Below are 18,287 nucleotides of genomic sequence, written 5' to 3'. Positions count from 1 at the left end.
ATTGGCCGAGATTGGGAGAGAGAGAGAGACTCGGCGATGGAACGCGTGGGTAGACAGGGGGTGGGGGAGTCCCCGCGAGCGCAGGGCATTGTGCGCTAAGATAAGCTTAATTTCCCCTCCTTATCAGCTCCGCAGGCCAAAAAGTTTGGGGAAAAATTGAAAGCAGCAGTGCTCCCTGAACCTCGAAGCAGGCCGGCACATGGCACATCACCCAAGCAGGCGCCATGGCCACGAAACAAGCTGTCAAGACGACCTTTGAGGTCGAAAACGTCATTCAGCCAATCTTTACCGGAGGGTCTGTGGCGCTGGAGAATGGCGCGCGAATCCTCGCCTCGACGCTCGGTGAAGCCGCGATCCTGACCGAGCTGAACACGGGGAAGCGCCTGGCCGAGATTGAAGGCGATGGCGAGCCGATCTCGACCCTGACCATTACGCCGTCGGCTTCGCATCTCATCGTCTGTTCCCGATCGCTGACGATGCGCATCTACTCCCTCAAAGCGTCCCCCGACTTTGACTTTGTGGAAGCTACCCTCGTGCGAACAACGAAACCCCACGCCACGCCCGTAGTCGTCCTCGCCGTAGACAGAACCAGCACGCTCTTGGCGACCGGTGCCGCGGACGGCGCGATCAAGATCTGGGATATCGTCGGCGGCTACGTGACCCACACGGTCAGCGGTCAGAGCGTCCTGGTGTCGGCACTGCACTTCTTCGAGATTGCGGCAACGGCCGAAGGCACGTCCGAGCGCAAGTCGAAGAAGGGTTCGCGGAAGGGCCAGAACGGCCAGAGCGAAGCAGACGTGGCATCCAAGTTCCGGCTCGCCTGGGGAACCCAGGACGGCAGGATCCGCATCTTCGACCTCCACAAGCGAACCACGGTCCCGGTGTACGCGGACCCGAAGCGAAAGAAGGAGGCGCACGAGTCCAATGTGCAGAGCATACAATACTCGCCCGAGCTGCACGCGCTTCTGAGTGGCAGCAGGGATAAGACGATGACGCTGTGGCTATGGAGGGACGGCGCATGGCAGGGCACCCCTATGCTTCGCCACGAGCTGGTCGAGTCTGTCGGCTTTCTCCACGAAGGGAGGTGGATGTACGCGGCGGGGTCGAGCGGCTTGTTGAGGATCTGGGACACGACTACGCACCATGAGATCACGGCGAAACAGGATGCCAAGCCGGAAGCCGAGGCAATCTTGTCGGCGCTCTGCCTGCCTCACCAATCCCTGATCCTCTGCGCACAGTCCGATTTTACCCTGGCCCTGTACCGAGTGCCCTCCCCCGCCGATGTCGCCTCTAGCGGGAGCTTGGTCCTCGAACCGTTCAGGCGCATTTCCGGCACCCACGACGAGATCCTCGATTTCACATACGTCGCTCCTGATCAGTCCCTGATGGCCATTGCCACCAACTCTGAGGACATCAGGCTCGTCTCTGTTGCCGACACGGAGACGCAGGCTGACGGAGAAGAGGGCGGCGCATACTTTGGGCACGACGTAGCGCTGCTCAAAGGCCACGAAGACATCGTCATGTCTTTGGATGTTGACTGGTCAGGTCATTGGGTCGCGAGCGGCGCAAAAGACAACACGGCGCGGCTCTGGCGCATCGACAAGGCCAACAATTCCTACACATGCTACGCTACGTTTACCGGCCATCTCGAGTCGGTAGGTGCCGTGGCTCTCCCCAAGGTCGTCCCTCCCGAGAATTCGGAAGCGTTCAAGAACCCTCTCGATCACCCGCCGCCGTTCCTCATCTCCGGATCTCAGGACCGATTCGTCCAGAAGCGAGACATCCCGCGGCAGTCACAAAAGGCGAAGGCGTCTTCGAGTCTGAAGAGGTTGGCTCACGAAAAGGACATCAACGCTCTGGACGTGAGCCCTACGGGACGGTTGTTCGCTTCGGCGTCACAAGATAAGACGGTCAAGATCTGGGACGTTGAGAGATTGGAGGTCCAGGGAATCCTCAAGGGACACAAGCGAGGTGTCTGGACGGTCAAATTCGCGCCGCTCCACACCCCGGCCATCCAAGGCGAGCAGGGTTCGGTGTCTGGCAGGGGTGTCATCCTGACCGGAAGCGGTGACAAGACCATCAAGCTATGGAACCTCTCGGATTACACGTGCCTGAGGACCTTCGAGGGGCACTCGCACAACGTCTTGAAGGTGGTATGGCTGCGCATCCCCACTGAGGAGACCACCACCAAGAAGCGGGTCCAGTTTGCCAGCGCGGGCGCCGACAGCCTGGTCAAGGTGTGGGATGCGAATCTCGGCGAGACCGAGTGCACGCTCGACAACCACGAAGACCGGCTGTGGACCCTTGCCGTCCATCCCAAGACAAACACGCTGGTTTCGGGCGGCAGCGACTCCAAGATAACCTTCTGGAAAGACACGACGGCCGAGACGCAGGCCGCCGCGGCGTCGGCGGCGCTCAAGCTCGTCGAGCAAGAGCAGGAGCTCGAGAACTACATCCACGCGGGCGCGTACCGCGACGCCATCGTCCTCGCCCTCCAGCTCAACCACCCGGGCCGGCTGCTCAACCTCTTCACCAACGTGGTCACCGGCACCACCCCCGAGGAGGGCAGCCTGACGGGCCTGCGCGCCGTCGACGACGTCCTGGCCAGGCTCTCGGACGAGCAGATCTTCCTGCTGCTGCTCCGGCTGCGCGACTGGAACACCAACGCCCGCACGGCGCCCGTCGCCCAGCGGATCCTCTGGGCCCTGGTCCGGAGCTACCCGGCCGAGAAGTTCTCCAACCTGTCGGTAAAGGGGGCAAGGGGACAGAAGAGCCTGAGCGAGGTGCTGAATGCGCTGAGGGTGTACACCGAGCGTCACTATAAGCGCATGGAGGAGCTGGTGGATGAGAGCTACCTTGTGGAGTACACGCTGCAGGAGATGGATAGTTTGGCGCCGCCAGCGCTCGAGGGAGGGGAGCAGGATGGAGGAGATGCCGTGATGGCTGAGGCGTGATGTGCGATGATGGGCGTGGAATGGGGTGTAAGAACAAGGGTTAGGGTTCGTTTGGTGGGGGGGGGGAGTCTGAGTCGCCTGCGGAGTAACGTTCCCCGAGTGCTGCATGGTAACATGGAAGAAAAAAAAATCATGTGCCGAGAGGTACACCTTGAATAGAACAAGAGTTTAAGACAAATTCTCGTTGTTTCTCACAAAGCGACGTTGTTACGGGGACTGTTACAGAGTAGTCCCTAAGACTTTACACTTTTGCTGAAGTTCGAGGTTGGAGGCTTTGGTGGGGCACTCAATTGGGAGAGTGCGTTGCAGCTGGGGCCTGCAAGTGTAGCTTGCCATTCCATGCACGTTATCGTTCCAGGAAATTCCCCCAAGATCATCAACAGTCGCTACTGTACAAACTGCCAACCGTCTTGGTGCGTCCAAGCAATTCGGTCGCCTTTCCCCTCCCCTCCGACTCCAGAGACCACAGAAAAACATGTCAAAACGCCAGGCTTCAGAGGCGCTCGACGACGTGTCGGCAGATTCGCCCGCGTCCAAAAAGTCGAGGTTCGACGATTACACCAAGGACGTGACCCCGGCCAGCACAGAGGATGGCGACGACGAGCAGACGAGGCCAGCGCATGAGAACGGGGCCGTAAAGCAAGACGGAAATGGCGAGGCCGACGAATTTTCGGAGGAGGAAGAAGAGGCGGAGGCCGAAGAGAAGGCCCCGATCAGGCAATCCGCGCCGACGGCAGGCTACGACGACCTCTATCTGGACACCATCGACCGCAACGTCCTCGACTTTGATTTCGAAAAGCTGTGCTCCGTCACTCTTTCAAATATCAACGTCTACGCATGTCTAGTTTGCGGGAAATACTACCAAGGCCGAGGACCGAGATCCCACGCTTACTTCCACGCGCTCGACGAGGACCACCACGTCTTCATCAACATGAGCACACAAAAGGTCTACGTGCTGCCGGAAGGGTACGAGGTCAAGAGCAAGTCGCTCGACGACATCAAGTACGTGTCGGATCCGCGGTACACGCGGCAGGAGGTGGCCGAGTTCGACCGCAAGCCGCGCACGTCCCTGACGCTCGCGGGCAAGGAGTACACGCCTGGCTTCGTGGGCATGAACAACATCAAGGAGAACGACTACCTGAACGTGGTCGTGCAGGCGCTCTCCCACGTGGCGCCCCTGCGCAACTTCTTCCTCCTCGAGGACTTCAGCTCCGCCCCCGAGCTGGTCAAGCGCACGTCCATCCTCTTCCGCAAGATCTGGAACCCGCGCGCCTTCAAGGCGCACGTGTCGCCCCACGAGCTCCTCCAGGAGGTCTCGCTCCGGTCCAACAAGCGCTTCACCCTCACCGCGCAGTCGGACCCCGTCGACTTCCTCTCCTGGTTCCTCAACAACCTCCACCTCGGCCTCGGCGGCAGCAAGACCAAGCCCGGCTCCTCGCCGATCCAGCGCATCTTCCAGGGCAAGCTCAAGGTCGAGTCGCAGGCCATCACGGCGCGCACCGACACGCACGACGACCGGCTCCGCTTCGAGGAGGCGTCCGAGATCAAGACGGACATCGCCCGCTTCCTCCTCCTGACCCTCGACCTGCCGCCCGCCCCGCTCTTCCAGGACGAGGAGCAGCGCAACATCATCCCCCAGGTGCCGCTGACCACCATCCTGGCCAAGTACAACGGCGTCACCAGCCAGGAGCTCAACGCCCAGCGCAAGCGCTACCGCCTCGTGCACCCGCTCCCGCCCTTCCTCATCCTGCACATCAAGCGCTTCAGCAGGAACCGGTTCGTCTCGGAGCGCAACCCGACCATCGTCACCTTCGACCCCCACAACCTCGACGTCTCGCCCTACGTCGAGCCCGACCCGGCCCACCACCCGCCCGGCGAGCCCATCTGGTACGACCTCGTCGCCAACGTGGTGCACGAGGCGGTGCGCGCCAAGGAGGACGTGGCCGACAGCGCGGTCGGCGAGGAGCGCAAGACGTGGAAAGTCCAGCTGCGGGACAAGGCGACGGACGAGTGGGTCGTCGCCCAGGACCTGTTCGTGGACAAGATCCGGAGCGAGCTGCTCTACTTGGGCGAGACGTATCTGCAGGTGTGGGAGAGGCGGCGGGGGCCACCGCCGCAGGGGCCGGCCCCGGCGCCAGGGCCCTCTGACAAGGCTAAGGAAAGGAGTTGAGATCTCTCTCCCCCTCCCCCGGTCAGGTCAGGAGCGGGAAGGGAGGACAAATGTACGGGAATAATTAGATTATGATACCACAATCAAAAGCGAGCGTCGAGCATGCTAGAAATAGAGCTTTTTTTTGCAACATGTGATGATATTTTCTGTCTGAACGACACAAACCTTCCACACTCCTGGCGGGAATGCGGCAGTTATCAGGATAGACAAAGTTCGTAGGTAGATACACTAAGTACTACATCTCCCTTATCCCGACCAAACTCCTCTCGTGGGTTCCATTTCAAGATCATCCAAATCACCATAAGATTCCCAGTCAGCGCTCCATCCCTGCCGCCGTGTGGTGTTTTTCATTAAGACCGTGCCGTGCCGTACCGTGCCGTGCCGTAGCCCCATGTCCAAAGGAGAAATGAGAACAAATAGGGAACGCACCACGCCCCAGTGCTCCAATCCGAACCGATTCCCGAACGTTCGGACGCTTTTCCGAGATGTAATGTGGCAGTGCTTGCTTATTTCGGTACTTTTTACATACGTGGAAGCAAAAAAAGAGCAACATTGCCTGCGTTCTCTCCCACGCCGTGGTCATGCATCGTTGTTTGATGGGAAGTTATGAAGAATTGGTGGGGTTCTTCTCGTCATCCGCCTGCTGCTGCTGCTGCTGCTGCTGCTGCTGCTGCTGCGAATGTTGCTGTTGATGCTGCTTGTTCGACGACCGCTTGTCGCCATGATGGTGTTGGTTCGCCTTTTCTCGCCGCGACTCCTCGATGGCCGTGCGCTGCTGAATGCTCGAGTCGTGGCTCTTCCACTCGAGCTTGGTATCCGGGGGGAAAGACAAGATTCGCCGCATCGTCTCACTAGGGAACTGTCAGCAGACGAGAACTCGGGCGTGCTGCAGAGCGGCTGGGAGCATACCGAATCTTGAGGACCCGCTGCCCGTTCGCGCGGGCCCAGATGCTCAGGATGTCCTCACCGTTCCGGACGCTGAGGACGACCCCGCACACCTCCTCACTAGCCTCGCCGAACTGATCGCCAATGACGGCCAGCAACAGGTCCTCCCAGTACCGGTCGGCGACGCCTTTTCTCAGACGCACGACCCACTTCCCCCCGTTCTTGTTCTCTTCATCCTCCCATATTGGACGGATGCCCTTCTTGAAGAGATGATAGTCCGACACCAAGGGGAGCGTCGATGGCCGCTTCAGGTGCTGGTAGATCTTGAAGAAGTGTTCGACGCAGTCGACCGCGGCGATCGGATGTAGCGTCTTTTCATACTCGATGAACCCGTTCGCCTTGGAGATGGGCGGACGGAACCAAAAGACCCAGCAGTTGCGCAGCTGGTGGGTAGACGGTCCCGCCGACGGGGTCGCCGTCTTTCCCGCGTCCTTCAGCGAAGCAGCAGACGCCGGCTTGCTGATCGACTTGCCGCCCAAGGCCCCGTCCTTTGCAGATTTCTCAGCAGTCGGGGTCTTCGCGGCGGCGCCCAGGGCCGCGTCGAACGGGTTCCCCGGCGACTTGGGCGTCTTGGCCGAGCCGAACGAGGCGAAGGCGCCCGAGCCCAGGCCAAAGGCGCTTGAAGCCCCGCCAATCGGAGACGCCAGGCTGCCGCCTGGTGTTGTTACCGAACCGAATGTGTGTTTTCCAAGCGACGAGCTATCACCGCCAAATCGCTTGAAGGAAGAGTTGCGTCCCGACGGACTGTCTTGACCAGAACCTGTTGAGAGGGAGAGCTTGCTCGAGCTTTTGGGCTCTCAAAGTCAGGATGGCGCGGGATGGCGGGATGACAAAAGGAGGAGGCGCACTCACTTGGCACGGCGACTCCATAGATTATCCATGAAGAAGTCGGAGACCGTAACTCTTTGGAGAAATGCAAGCTCAGCAGGGAAAAAACGAGGCCGTCGGGCGGAGGACCGGCAGCACCAAGGCAAACGGTGACAGCGCAGTCACTGGGGTATCTCGGTCGGGAAGAGGTAGGAAACGGGCGGCGACTTGTCCGGGGGTACTTTGGTCACGCTGTTGTGTTGTAGCGGGGCTGGAACTGTCCAAATGGGCGGGCGAGACTGAATCACAGGGAAAGTCGAACGTGTTAATCGTGTTACTCGGGGTCTTGCGGAGGTCGATGCGACGTGGCAATGGTACTACAGGATGTGCTTTCGGATATATGTCGCTAGGTTAGTTGGCGGCGGTAAGATGCGTTTTGAAAATGGTAAGCGGTTGTTCGTTCAATCTTGAAAAAAAGAACAAAACTTGCATTGAATGCAGTGGGAAGACCAGACGCACAACGCTTGGTGGCGGGTCGTCTCCACCAAGCCATCGAGACATTCAAAAAAAAAAAAACAAGACCATGGAATCCACTGCTTTGGTCAGTGCGCAGGGCAGGTCCTTGCCGAACGTTTCGGGCGGTAAAAGATGGCAGAAAATTCGCGGGCCCGCTTTCTACAAGATGGGCCGAAGAAATTCCTTACTGCTTCCTTTTCTCCCATTTCACAACCCAAGACCACAACTCAAATCATCGCCAGCCAGCCACCAAACTGCACCACGCTGCCGGCGATTCCGAATGTGTGTCGAGATTGACTCTCAAAATGCCCTTGTTTAAAACCATCATCACGAGTGCCCCATCTGCGCGGCAACCATGATGCGGTGATGACCTGAAGCAAGATCTGGACATTCCCATCCATGCATACCCTTACCTATACCTTGGGTACTCTTCGTTGGTACCTTTCTGACTATTGCTGTCCGTAGATATGCGGAAATAAACTGCGTGCTGGTTCCTGCGCATGCATGCATCTACACAGCAAACTTTCCACGCTCTTACAAAGTCCTTCACTAACTAGGCTACTCCATACCTCTGCGTACTTAACTCGGTCAATCTTGACCATGGGAGCTAGTGGTGAGTCTTTTCTTTCGTGTATCCTACTTTCCCACCACTGGCGCCCTGATGACTGCAAACATTCCGGTAAACCGACTCATCAACGACCAAGCTCCCCCATAACCCTAACCTCTTGGTCGTGGCGAGGCTTGCGGTCGTGAGTTGAGCATGAGGCTAGCATGGCTTAGCTGAGCTTTCTTCCCAACATGTCCGTCGCTTACGCAGTATGTCGTGCCCAGCTCAGAGCTAATTCGTTCTGCGTCAGGGTTGACTTTGCCGTGATTGGGTTTGCCGCTTCGTCGAGATCCTTGGTGTCTGAATTCGACCAAACTGTGGACCGTGCATGTCCGTCGATTATGGGAAACTTGTTCAGTAAGCCCCTCGACCCTGCAGACTTGTGACCTGAACGCGGGGAATGCAAAGAGTGCATCAAGGCTACCCCGTGCCCCACGTCTTTGGAACATCCATTGGCATCCCCAATATCGACATTCCCTAGCTTCAGGGCCCTATGCTACCGTGGCGCGTTCTCGTGGGGGCTCGATCCTTCCGGGCCGGGAAGCTGCCTTTCTCCGCAGTCGCGCATCGATGCGCCATGTTCCCGGGTACGCTGTAATTTGTGGCTGTTTACTTTCCTGGTGGCTTCTCGAGAGCTTTGGGGGGCGGGGGGGAAAACGGCCAAAACGGCCTGGCAGGGGCCGTCGAACTGGCTTGCCGCAAAGTCCCGTGGCAAAGCGCCCCGCTAGCATACCCCACGTGCTACACACATACGTAAAAAAAAAGGTGGGGTTACTAGCTGCCGGCAACGATTGCAGTGCAACTTGGTGCCCGCTGGGAAAAAGTGAAATCCCTACCCAGGATTCCAGGAGAGGAAGGGCCCGGCTGAACTTTATCTGACTCTGCACCCTATGGATGTAGGTTGGGGTTGAAAAGGCCGGCCTCCCGGCGCAATTGTATTCTCAACCAACACCAACAACGGGAAAGAAAGGAAGAAAAAACGTAAAAGGAGAGAGAAAAAAAGGAAGAAACACATAAATCAGCTGTCTTACCCATTTCTCTGTTGGTCGCACTCTGTTGCAAGCTTCCGCTCCTCGGAAGCCCGTACCCCACCATCCCACCATCGAGTCCGGGCCTGTGGCTTACCGGTCTGTGTCATTTGACTTCTGCATTCTCCCATCTCGTCAGGACGAAAATCCCGACTTCTTGACATTTCAGCAAGAAAACGACGTCGATGGGCGAATTTCTTCCGAGCCTGGAATTGCCCCCCGAGGCCGTCAAGAACCACGCGATGGAGAAGATCACAGACAAGATCGCTGCCCTGCCCGCGGGGCAGCACTACTTCTCGCTCGAGTTCTTCCCCCCCAAGACCGCCATGGGCTTCTCCAACCTCCGCGGCCGCCTCGACCGCATGGCAAGGGCGCTGCGCCCCCTCTTCGTCAACGTCACCTGGGGCGCGGGGGGCTCGACGGCGGTCAAGTCGCTCGAGCTGGCCGAGATTTGCCAGCGGGAGCTGGGCCTCACCACATGTCTCCATCTCACCTGCACCAACATGAGCCGCCGCCTGGTCGACAAGGCTCTCGAGGACGCGAAAGCCCTCGGGATCCGCAACATTCTCGCGCTTAGGGGAGACCCGCCCAGGAGGGCCGAATACCTCGACGTCAGCGAGCCGGAGCCGGAGGAAGAGGAGGAGTTCTCGTGGGCCGTGGACCTTGTTCGCTACATCCGCAAGATGCACGGCGATTACTTCTGCATCGGCGTCGCCGCATATCCGGAGGGTCACGCGGACGAGAGCCACCCGCTGGGGCAGAGCCTGGAGCACGACCTTCCGTACCTGGTCGAGAAGACCCGGGCCGGCGCCGACTTCATCATGACCCAGCTCTTCTTCGACATCGAGGCGTACAAGCACTTCGAGAAGACGTTGCGCGACCATCCGAGCGGCGCCTTCAAGGACATACCCATCATCCCGGGCCTGATGCCCATCCAGAGCTACCAGATGATCAAGCGGACGACCAAGCTCAGCCACGCCAAGATCCCGGAACCGCTGATGGCGCGGTTGGACGCGGTCAGGAACGACGACGAGAAGGTGAAGGAGGTCGGCGTGGACATCGTCAGCGAGCTCGTCGAGCAGATCAAGGAGATCAAGAGCAGGACCGGGGGCCCGAGGGGCTTCCACTTCTACACGCTCAACCTCGAGAAGGCCGTCTCCTTCATCGTCGAGCGGACCGGCCTCATCGCCCCGCTCACCCCGGCGGAGGCGGAGGGTGCGGGCGTCGACCAGAACCCCCTCCCGGACGTGCGGTTCCTCCGCATCAACGGGCCCGCGCCGGAACAGTCATCGCACGATCCCCACCTGAGGCGGAAACCCTCCGTCGGCTCGGACCCGCGCGACCGGGTCATCGTGCAGGAGCGGTCGGCCTCCTACCCGGACTGGGAGGCCACCCCGCTGGAGGCCAGCGTGCCGGCGGAGCCCATCAACTCGCGCGCCAACACGCTCGCCATCTCGGAGGGCGAGGGCGTGCTCGGGCGCGAGGCCACGTGGGACGACTTCCCCAACGGCCGCTGGGGCGACGCCCGCTCTCCCGCCTACGGGCAGATCGACGGCTACGGCGTCAGCCTGCACGTCACGGTCGCCCAGGCGCGGCAGCTCTGGGGCGCGCCGGCGACGCCCCGCGACGTCAGCGACATCTTCATCCGCCACCTCCGCGGCGAGCTGCCGACCATCCCCTGGAGCGAGGAGAGCTTCAGCCCCGAGACGGACAAGATCCGCGACCGCCTGGTCGCGCTCAACTCCAAGGGCTGGTGGACCCTCGCCTCCCAGCCGGCCGTCAACGGCCTGCGCTCGAGCGACCCCGTCTTCGGCTGGGGTCCCCAGAACGGATTCGTCTTCCAGAAGGCCTTTGTCGAGTTCTTCCTGCCCTCCAAGGACTGGGAGGCGCTCGAGCTGAAGCTGAAGCGGCCCGAGATGAAGGACGCCGTCTGCTTCTACGCCACCAACGCCAGGGGCGACTTTGTCAGCTCCGACACGGTGCTGCCCCCCACACCGCCGACGGCCTCCGCCGCCGCCGCCGCCGCCGCCGCCCCCGCGGAGCAGCGCGAGGCAAGCACCAACGCGGTGACGTGGGGCGTGTTCCCGGGCAAGGAGATCGTCACGCCGACCATCATCGAGGAGGTCAGCTTCCGCGCGTGGAGCGAGGAAGCCTTTGGAATCTGGCGCGAGTGGGCAAAGATCTACCCGAGGGGTTCGGACAGCGAGCGGTTCCTGGAGGCCGTCCGGGCAGACACCTGGCTGGTGAACATCATCCACCATGATTATGTCGACCCCGATGCGCTGTGGGATTTCTTGCTCGGCTGACTCCGGTAGGGCTGGGTTTTACCGGTATACGGATTACGAGGGTGGCTATATTATTAGCGCGGTGATGGAGGCAGGCACAAAAGCACGGTAGCAGTGCTTGATAGATTATATAAGGTCATGGCAGCTGTTTGCGTTCAACAACTATGGATTGCGCGGAATGGATAGGTAACAGCGCGTTGGTGGAGGAAACAATTGTGAGGCTGTTTTACTCATCACCAAATTCACGGCCGCTTTGGCACATACAGAATGAACGTGGGTAAGCATATTTCACCCACGCCCGGTGAACTTCCGCGTTTCTGAAGCACGGCCGGAGGTTGCGAGATGGAGCTGAACACCTTGGTTTATGTGGTTCCATTTTTGTTTAGTAAGTTACATATTATAACATGTACATCAAGCCTGGTAGTCTACCTATCGACCGTTGTCATAGAAGGAAACCGTCAAGAAATGACTTCGCGAATGGTATGATTCCCTCCACATCCATGCATCAGCACGTTCCATGGCATATTGTCCGCCCTCTCCACAGACAAATGCGAGCCGCTCCGAAATAGAAAAAAAGAAGAAGAAGAAAGGCTCCGAAGCCCGTCACGAAGGTGGAGTGGCACCTGATCAACCAGTAGTAGGCTAACCTCCGCCTTCCCGAATCCGTATCCGTTCTGAGCCCAATTGTGCTCTTTCACGACAAAAGGCATCGAGTTTTGAACACAAGACCCTCTCTCTCTGTGCCAACCAGATGGGTCGGCCGCAGTCGGTCGGTCCTAGGTGGAGGGGGAAGAAGCAATCGATAACCGCCGACAAAAAAACAAAGAAAACGAAGGAAAAGAGAAGGAAAAGTAATACACTTGTAGCGGACGTATGTCCTATTGCGTGAGCGAGAACGACGTTCCCCCGTTGTCGTTGCCCATTTGATTCTCCGGGCCGACTTCCTCTAAAAGCCCACCGTTACAGGTCCCCAGAGTACCAAGAGTGGTGAGGGATGTTGTGTAGTGTGGCAGCCCTCGCTTCAGGCGATAATAAGGTGCTGGTAATATCGGGGTGGACTGCCCATCATGTCCCGGTATGGGCGGCGCGCATGTACATTACAAGAAACAAAGTTATGGGCCGGAGAGCTTGCCCGCAGAGTCGTCGAGGGCCTAAAACGGTGGGATTCTGCCAAAGCGGGGCGGCCGGACCCGGCTCATATTTCGCCGGCGTCATCGTAATCGCTTGCCTCATCCTGAACCTCAAAGCCGCCGAAATCGACCTGAGCCGCGAGCTCGGCCTCGTGCTGGTCGAAGTTGCTGTAACCTCCGCTGTTGCTATGGCTCGAGTGGCCATCAACAGGGGCGACATGCCTGGAGGCGCTGCCATAGCCCTGCAAGGGGAGGAACTCCTGAGAAGCCTCGGTTGATTTCGCGGTCGCGTACATGCCAGGCGTCGCGGCACCTGTCGCGCGGGAGGAAGTGGCAGTGGGTTGGGTGATCATGTCGAAGCTGGACTCGGAGGGCGAGGGGGTGGCATGGACCGTGCTTGCGTTGAACGATGGCATGTTGCTGCTGGTGGACATGGTCGTGGTCGCATCGAGGCTGGCCATGCTCACGGTCATGCCGCTTGTGACGTCGGCGGTGCCGGGCACGGCAGGGTATTGACCGCCCATGTTCAGACTCATGTCCCCCATGTTGTGCATGTTGTTGACACTCGCCGCGTTGCTCATTGGGGAGGGGGTTGGGTCCTGCCACGACATGTTTGGAGTGGCCGGGCTGCTGGCGGCGGTGTAGCTGCCGGTAGAGTAGGCGGAACCGCGGCGTGCTTGGGCCATCCCCATGGCCTGCGAGCCGGCCGTGGAGGGAGCGGCACTATCCATGCTGGTGGGAGGAGCCATCACATTGTAACCGAGTCCAGTGGCCATGTTGGTATATCCGTTGGGCAAGGAGGCTGAAGCGAACCCAGGAATGGGAGCCAGGTTGTACGAGGGGGGAGCAGGAGAGGCTGCTGCAGAGCGTGGGGGGGCCGGCGCAATGGGTACATGGCGAGGAGTCGGGACCATGGTTCCGGGAGCGGACTTGGCTTGGATTTGGGCAGACCGAGCCGGCTTGGCCTTAGTCTTGGTCGGAGTTGCGTCGAGCTCCGAGTAGTCGATCTCCGGAGAGTCCTCGTCATCGTCGAGCCCGGGCTCGATCTTGATGGCCTTGTGGCGCTTGCTGCTGGGAGTAGCACCCGAACCGGGCGCGGCGGCCTTGGTGGTCCGGGCCCTCTTGGTCGTGCTCGGCGTAGCCGGCGCACTGCCCGCAGCACTCGAGCCCCCCTTCAAGAAGCGGGCAAAGGCGTCGACGGGGTCGTCTCCATTTTCCACCGCAGCCTTGAGGACATCGCTGCCCCTCTTGATGCCGCGAAACTGGAAGCCCACGCCATCCGGGGTGCTGGCTCCGAAAAACTTTTGAATCTCTGCAAAACCAGGTCAGCTTCGTTCACGGATGCCAGACAAAGACTTCTGGTTCTTGAGCTCGGATCTAATCGCAGGGGAGGGTGGTGGGTTGCCGGAGAGGCAGCAACAGCAGCAGCGAGGATAGGGTCGGCAACGACGGAGAGGGCGGCGGGGACGGCGGGAAGAGTCGGCTAGTCTTACCGGCCTTGGTCAGGTTGGGAATGTCGTAGTCCCCGGGATCTCTATCGTTGGCCACCATGACTTTGATGAGTTCGGCCTGGGCTCTCGCAAGCCGGAACTTGTGCTCCATAGCAGACTCGGTAACCCCGCCGCCATGGTACTGGGCAATCTCTGGGGAGTTCAGAAAGAGCCATGGTCAGCACCAGACTCTGGGTTCAACAGATCCGACGGGATGGGATGAACTTCGCAAATGCCCTCTTGGCGCCGTTCGTTTCCCGCAGCTGCCCCCAGCCCGTCGTGGTCTAGGCATGCAAGGTGGTCAAGTGAGTCCCGACCGATGGCCGGCCGGAAGCAACGGGAGGAGACAAAGGGTAAGGAAGGGTTGAGAAGGGCATGCCAGTGACTGAGATATTCCACTTACTCTTGTAGTCAAATCGGTGACCCTCCAGTGAGGCTACCAGCGCGGCGAGAAGACGAGACTGCGCCTCGTACGTTTTGAAGTTGGCTGATCTTTCCTTGGGCGGCATCTTTTCTTTTTCCTCAAAGGGAAAAATCTGCGTTTTGCAGGCGAATAGGCACAGAGATGGAAGTGAGGTTGGCTCAGATTTCTAAAGACTAGCGGTTAGTGACGGACACCAAGAAACTCGAGGTAAGCGGAAAGAACTAAGAGTTCACAATGTGATCAGTTGACTGTTAGAGGATGAGCGTGAACAGTTCAGGAGGCGGTGGGAGCTGAGCCAACTGGAGTGTCTCCGATAATTCTTGGTTAAGAGAATAATATCTTGAGGTGGCTCCGGACGAGGCAGTTCCCAAATCTCTGGCGAGAATGTCTCAGATCTGAGCTGAAGTTGAACGAGATGAGGGAGAGTTCGTAGTCGAGGGATGAAGGACGTCTCCCACTCGAGTCAATTTCGAGACCCAGTCGGCGTAACTGATCGAAGAGCTCGGCCGACGGCGCCAGCTCGCCGGCAAGCTTGCCGACGCCACCAACTTGACAATATAACGAAGCAAAGAAGCATGTGGATCCACGTACCTTTCAATGATTGAGCGTGATGGCCAAGGTACTGAGATGGTGGGGATGGTGGTTGGAAGAAGGGAAGATGGTCGAGCTCAGCGAGTTGTTTGAAAAGAGAAATGGATGAAGGAATAGAGTTCGAGGCTGCCAGTGATAATAAATAAGCGTGGGAAGCGTGGGCTGAGTTCGGGGACCCGCGCGCGGGTCCTAGGGCTACTAGCTGAGTCGATGACGGTGAGGTTGACGATGGGGGGCGCAAGCCGGTCTGTGAGTCGACCGGGGCGTGGCGGAGGTGTGAGGGAGGAGGTCGAGCTGCAACCAACGTGAACCCAGTCAGTCATATAACTCTCGGTCTTGAATTAAAAAGAGCCAGTGCTTGGTGGTGAATTGTGAAGGAACGACAATAATTATCATGGCTCGAGTTCAGGGATGATCAACAAAAGGGGCTCGGGAGAGGAGAGAAGGGGAAGGATGTAAGGAGGGCAAAGGGGTGAAGGGATAGACTCTAGGCTGTGATTGATAGGGCTGGACTGACACGGCTGCCTCTAATCCGCCGGAATAGGGAGCGTGCGGGTGGGCTTGGGCAGTCAAAGTCTGAGGACGAGAGGAACCATGATGGCAATGGTATCCTCAGATAGGGAGTATAGCAAGTGAACAGATGTTGATCAGGATGAAACACTTGTTTCTTCTGAGATGCCCGCCCGTTGTTCTGGAGACTAGCCAAGCAAGGGCGGGAGAGGAAAGAAAGGACTAATTCGATGACAGGAGAAAAGAGAAGCTGAACCTGAAAGGAGCATTCTCTCATGTTCAAGTTGAGACTTCCTCAAGTGCCCTGTGTCACAAAATGGAGGTAACAGCAAGAGTCGGCCGTATTGGGAAGGTCCAACAGGGCCAGTGGAAAAATGTTGAATATCGACCAAATGAACACTCGAAGCATAGTGCAAAAGCCAAGACGGCCATACACCTTATCGACTGACATTGACAAAGGCGAGTTTGTGACTTACTAGTAGCTGGGGAAGTCGTCAAGTGCCGACTTCTTTGGCTCCTTGGGGGACAATACCCCTTGAACCTCTTCCCTCTGCACCGGTTCGTCCTCCTCGACCCAGCCCACGCACGGGGCGCACGGGGCGCAAACGGGCGACCGAAGTCGAGCTCAGCCGCTGCAGGGTGCGGAGACCATGTACGCCCAATGCCAAGTTGAGAGCTGCGGATGACGTCGAATTCAATGCCAAGGTTCGGGATGTTGTAAGTAGCCCTGGCTTTCTCGGCCTGGTTGTTTAGTGTTGGATGGAGAAGTGAATGTGACAAGGCGAGACGATGTAGCAGCAGTTGCTGGGTCAGGTTGTCTAGCTGAGAATAAACACCAGTGCGCGAAAGTTTGTCGGGACTTCTACTGTCAGTGGACGCCTCATAGAAGCCAGGCTTACACCGCCCTCAATCTCATCAAAAATGCAGCTTGGAAATCACTCATATTGTACATTTCCTTGCAATGCATCAGGAACATAACATTGCAAGATAATGGTGGATTCTGACTGCCAGACTTCAGTGGTCGGATGTTTCTTGCTAACAATCATTCACAAACACTGGCAGTCGTGGCATCCACCCCTTCACAAGGATCGCGTTGCAGTGCCCCTGCAACTTCCCAATCCGTTGCGGAAAGGAGAAAAGATTTTGAGCTAGACAGAGCATTACCATAACTACAATTAGGCTTCTATTATTAGTCTATATCTATCCAAACATGTCCTTGTCATCGACGCATTACAAAATTTTTCATATCGTCTTCTCCGTAGTTGATGTCCTCCGTCCAGGAGTCCTGGTATGGCCGCTCGCTGTGGAAAAGCCATTCGACTGCAGCTCATGTTGCCAGGTGGGGCTCGTGTGTTCCTTTGAAGCCGGCCCGCCGTCGCCGTACATCATGTACTGAACACCGAGGAACGAATCGCATGCAGCCTGAAACATGCCGCAGACCTTGAACGCTATCGGGATCGATGTCGTTGACGTGAAAAACCAAAACATCTTCATGCTGTCGCCAATCAGCCAGCTGGCCAGCACTGAGAGGCGAAACCCCTTGCAGGACCGGGATCGCATATTTGCCAGGATCTGCGGAATGGGCAACGTCGCTTCAACCGAAAGACCAACCACGCCGATCAACGAGGAGTACGTCTGGTACACCGAAGGAACTGGAGCCAGCAGGAGTTCGCAGACCACAAGGGCAGCGAGCAGGCCCAGCAAGAACTGCCAGTATCTGGCCCCGGTAAAAAAGGTCAGCACCTCCCCACGCTCAGCGGTAATGGTATCTTTGCGAGGGTAACCCACGGTTTCGGCGATCTCCATTGCCAAAAATCAAACGGACGTCTCATTTCGTTCACTCGGGCAAAGGGGACTGCAGCGTCGCCTCCCCTCGAATAGGGCGGCGGTCGGTAATCCAGGCCGATCTTGAGCAGCACCACTTGCATTGCCACCATGACGCAGGACTGGGCAAGCAGCGCATTGTCGTATCTCGCGCCGGGATAGTAGAATATCCTAGAGTAGAAGACGAGGGCGCGGGCACGCACGCGCAAACGTATCCGTTAGCGTCGTCTCTGAAGAGGCGCGTAGGTGAGTGGAACCTAGTCGGACGAGCGTACCTAAGCAGCGACGCGACGAGCATGATGAGCGGGATGTCGAGGCTGAATCCGGCGCTCGTCCTCGTCCGGTACATCGAGTAAGCCTGGTCGCTATAGGAAAGCACCGGCGAGAGGACGAGAAAGGCCGGCGTAAGGTACCCCGACAGGGTCGTGAACAAGCCCATGATGCTGTCCATGGCGCGGTCGTGGAAGGGGCGCCGTCGTTGGTCTGACGGCACGAGGGAATGGCAATTGGAACTGGACAGGAGCCTGGTCTCATCCGCGAGCCGTTCAATCCACGAGCCCGCTCTGCCAGCTGCTGCCACGCTAGGAAAGTGGAAGAGCGCGATCGCGAAGCAAAATTCGGGGTTTTTCCTCCCCTGGCTCTTGTCCGCCCCAAGTCCAGGTGTCCAGACCAGGGGTTTGACGGGGCGGGATCGACGGGACGGGCCAGCCTGTGGGGTTCCTTCCAAGTGCCGGCAGCTGTCTGCGCCCCGTCCTAAATCGCTTGCAGAAATTGTGAGCAGCGTGTTGCCTGTAACGTTAGCTTCCTAACCCGCCTGGTCTGCCAAAGACGAAGAACGTGTCTTGAACTTATGGCAACTTGTGGTGATTCGTGCCTTCCTTTGGTGCTTCCTACCTACGGAGTACATAACATGACATAGACCTCCGGGCGGGCAGGCATGAGCCGCAATAGAGCACCGGTTTCTGCCTTGAAAGAAATCGTATGGTTCTGCAACTGCCTGAAAACA

General features: G+C 58.4%; 6 protein-coding genes across 6 annotated transcripts; 3 read left to right on the top strand and 3 right to left on the bottom strand.

Annotated features, from left to right (window-relative positions):
• Positions 1-224: 224 nt before the first annotated feature.
• Positions 225-2,954, top strand: P884DRAFT_195835 (WD40-repeat-containing domain protein; the record flags this gene model as incomplete). Its single annotated transcript, XM_069437934.1, has 1 exon — positions 225-2,954. One exon carries the CDS (start codon positions 225-227, stop codon positions 2,952-2,954), a length of 2,730 nt encoding a protein of 909 aa, XP_069299279.1.
• Positions 2,955-3,429: 475 nt separating this feature from the next.
• On the top strand, positions 3,430-5,124 carry P884DRAFT_195683 (uncharacterized protein; the record flags this gene model as incomplete). The annotated part of the gene is made up of 1 exon (XM_069437926.1): positions 3,430-5,124. The coding sequence occupies one exon, from the start codon at positions 3,430-3,432 to the stop codon at positions 5,122-5,124; it is 1,695 nt and encodes a 564-aa protein (XP_069299278.1).
• A 139-nt stretch (positions 5,125-5,263) lies between these two features.
• Positions 5,264-7,353, bottom strand: P884DRAFT_283701 (translation initiation factor eIF 4e-like domain-containing protein). Its single transcript, XM_069443679.1, has 3 exons — positions 6,922-7,353; positions 6,034-6,855; positions 5,264-5,975 (listed from the first exon to the last, which is right to left on the bottom strand). The coding sequence occupies exons 1-3, from the start codon at positions 6,948-6,950 to the stop codon at positions 5,729-5,731; spliced, it is 1,098 nt and encodes a 365-aa protein (XP_069299277.1). The 5' UTR covers positions 6,951-7,353; the 3' UTR covers positions 5,264-5,728.
• Positions 7,354-8,098: 745 nt separating this feature from the next.
• Positions 8,099-11,727, top strand: P884DRAFT_290767 (methylenetetrahydrofolate reductase-domain-containing protein). The gene is made up of 4 exons (XM_069444070.1): positions 8,099-8,208; positions 8,481-8,586; positions 8,840-8,895; positions 9,201-11,727. Exons 1-4 carry the CDS (start codon positions 8,191-8,193, stop codon positions 11,331-11,333), a joined length of 2,313 nt encoding a protein of 770 aa, XP_069299276.1. The 5' UTR covers positions 8,099-8,190; the 3' UTR covers positions 11,334-11,727.
• A 780-nt stretch (positions 11,728-12,507) lies between these two features.
• Positions 12,508-14,441, bottom strand: P884DRAFT_268266 (uncharacterized protein; the record flags this gene model as incomplete). Its single annotated transcript, XM_069442180.1, has 3 exons — positions 12,508-13,754; positions 13,936-14,085; positions 14,336-14,441. The coding sequence occupies 3 exons, from the start codon at positions 14,439-14,441 to the stop codon at positions 12,508-12,510; spliced, it is 1,503 nt and encodes a 500-aa protein (XP_069299275.1).
• Positions 14,442-16,699: 2,258 nt separating this feature from the next.
• On the bottom strand, positions 16,700-17,732 carry P884DRAFT_276172 (uncharacterized protein; the record flags this gene model as incomplete). The annotated part of the gene is made up of 3 exons (XM_069442922.1): positions 16,700-17,174; positions 17,246-17,452; positions 17,557-17,732. 3 exons carry the CDS (start codon positions 17,730-17,732, stop codon positions 16,700-16,702), a joined length of 858 nt encoding a protein of 285 aa, XP_069299274.1.
• Positions 17,733-18,287: the final 555 nt, after the last annotated feature.

Source organism: Thermothelomyces heterothallicus (genome assembly GCF_042370625.1).
Source record: "Thermothelomyces heterothallicus CBS 202.75 unplaced genomic scaffold P884_scaffold_6, whole genome shotgun sequence".
Classification (NCBI taxonomy): domain Eukaryota; kingdom Fungi; phylum Ascomycota; class Sordariomycetes; order Sordariales; family Chaetomiaceae; genus Thermothelomyces; species Thermothelomyces heterothallicus.
The sequence above is the reverse complement of the archived record's forward strand: the minus strand, read 5'-3'. Positions and strand labels throughout refer to the sequence as shown.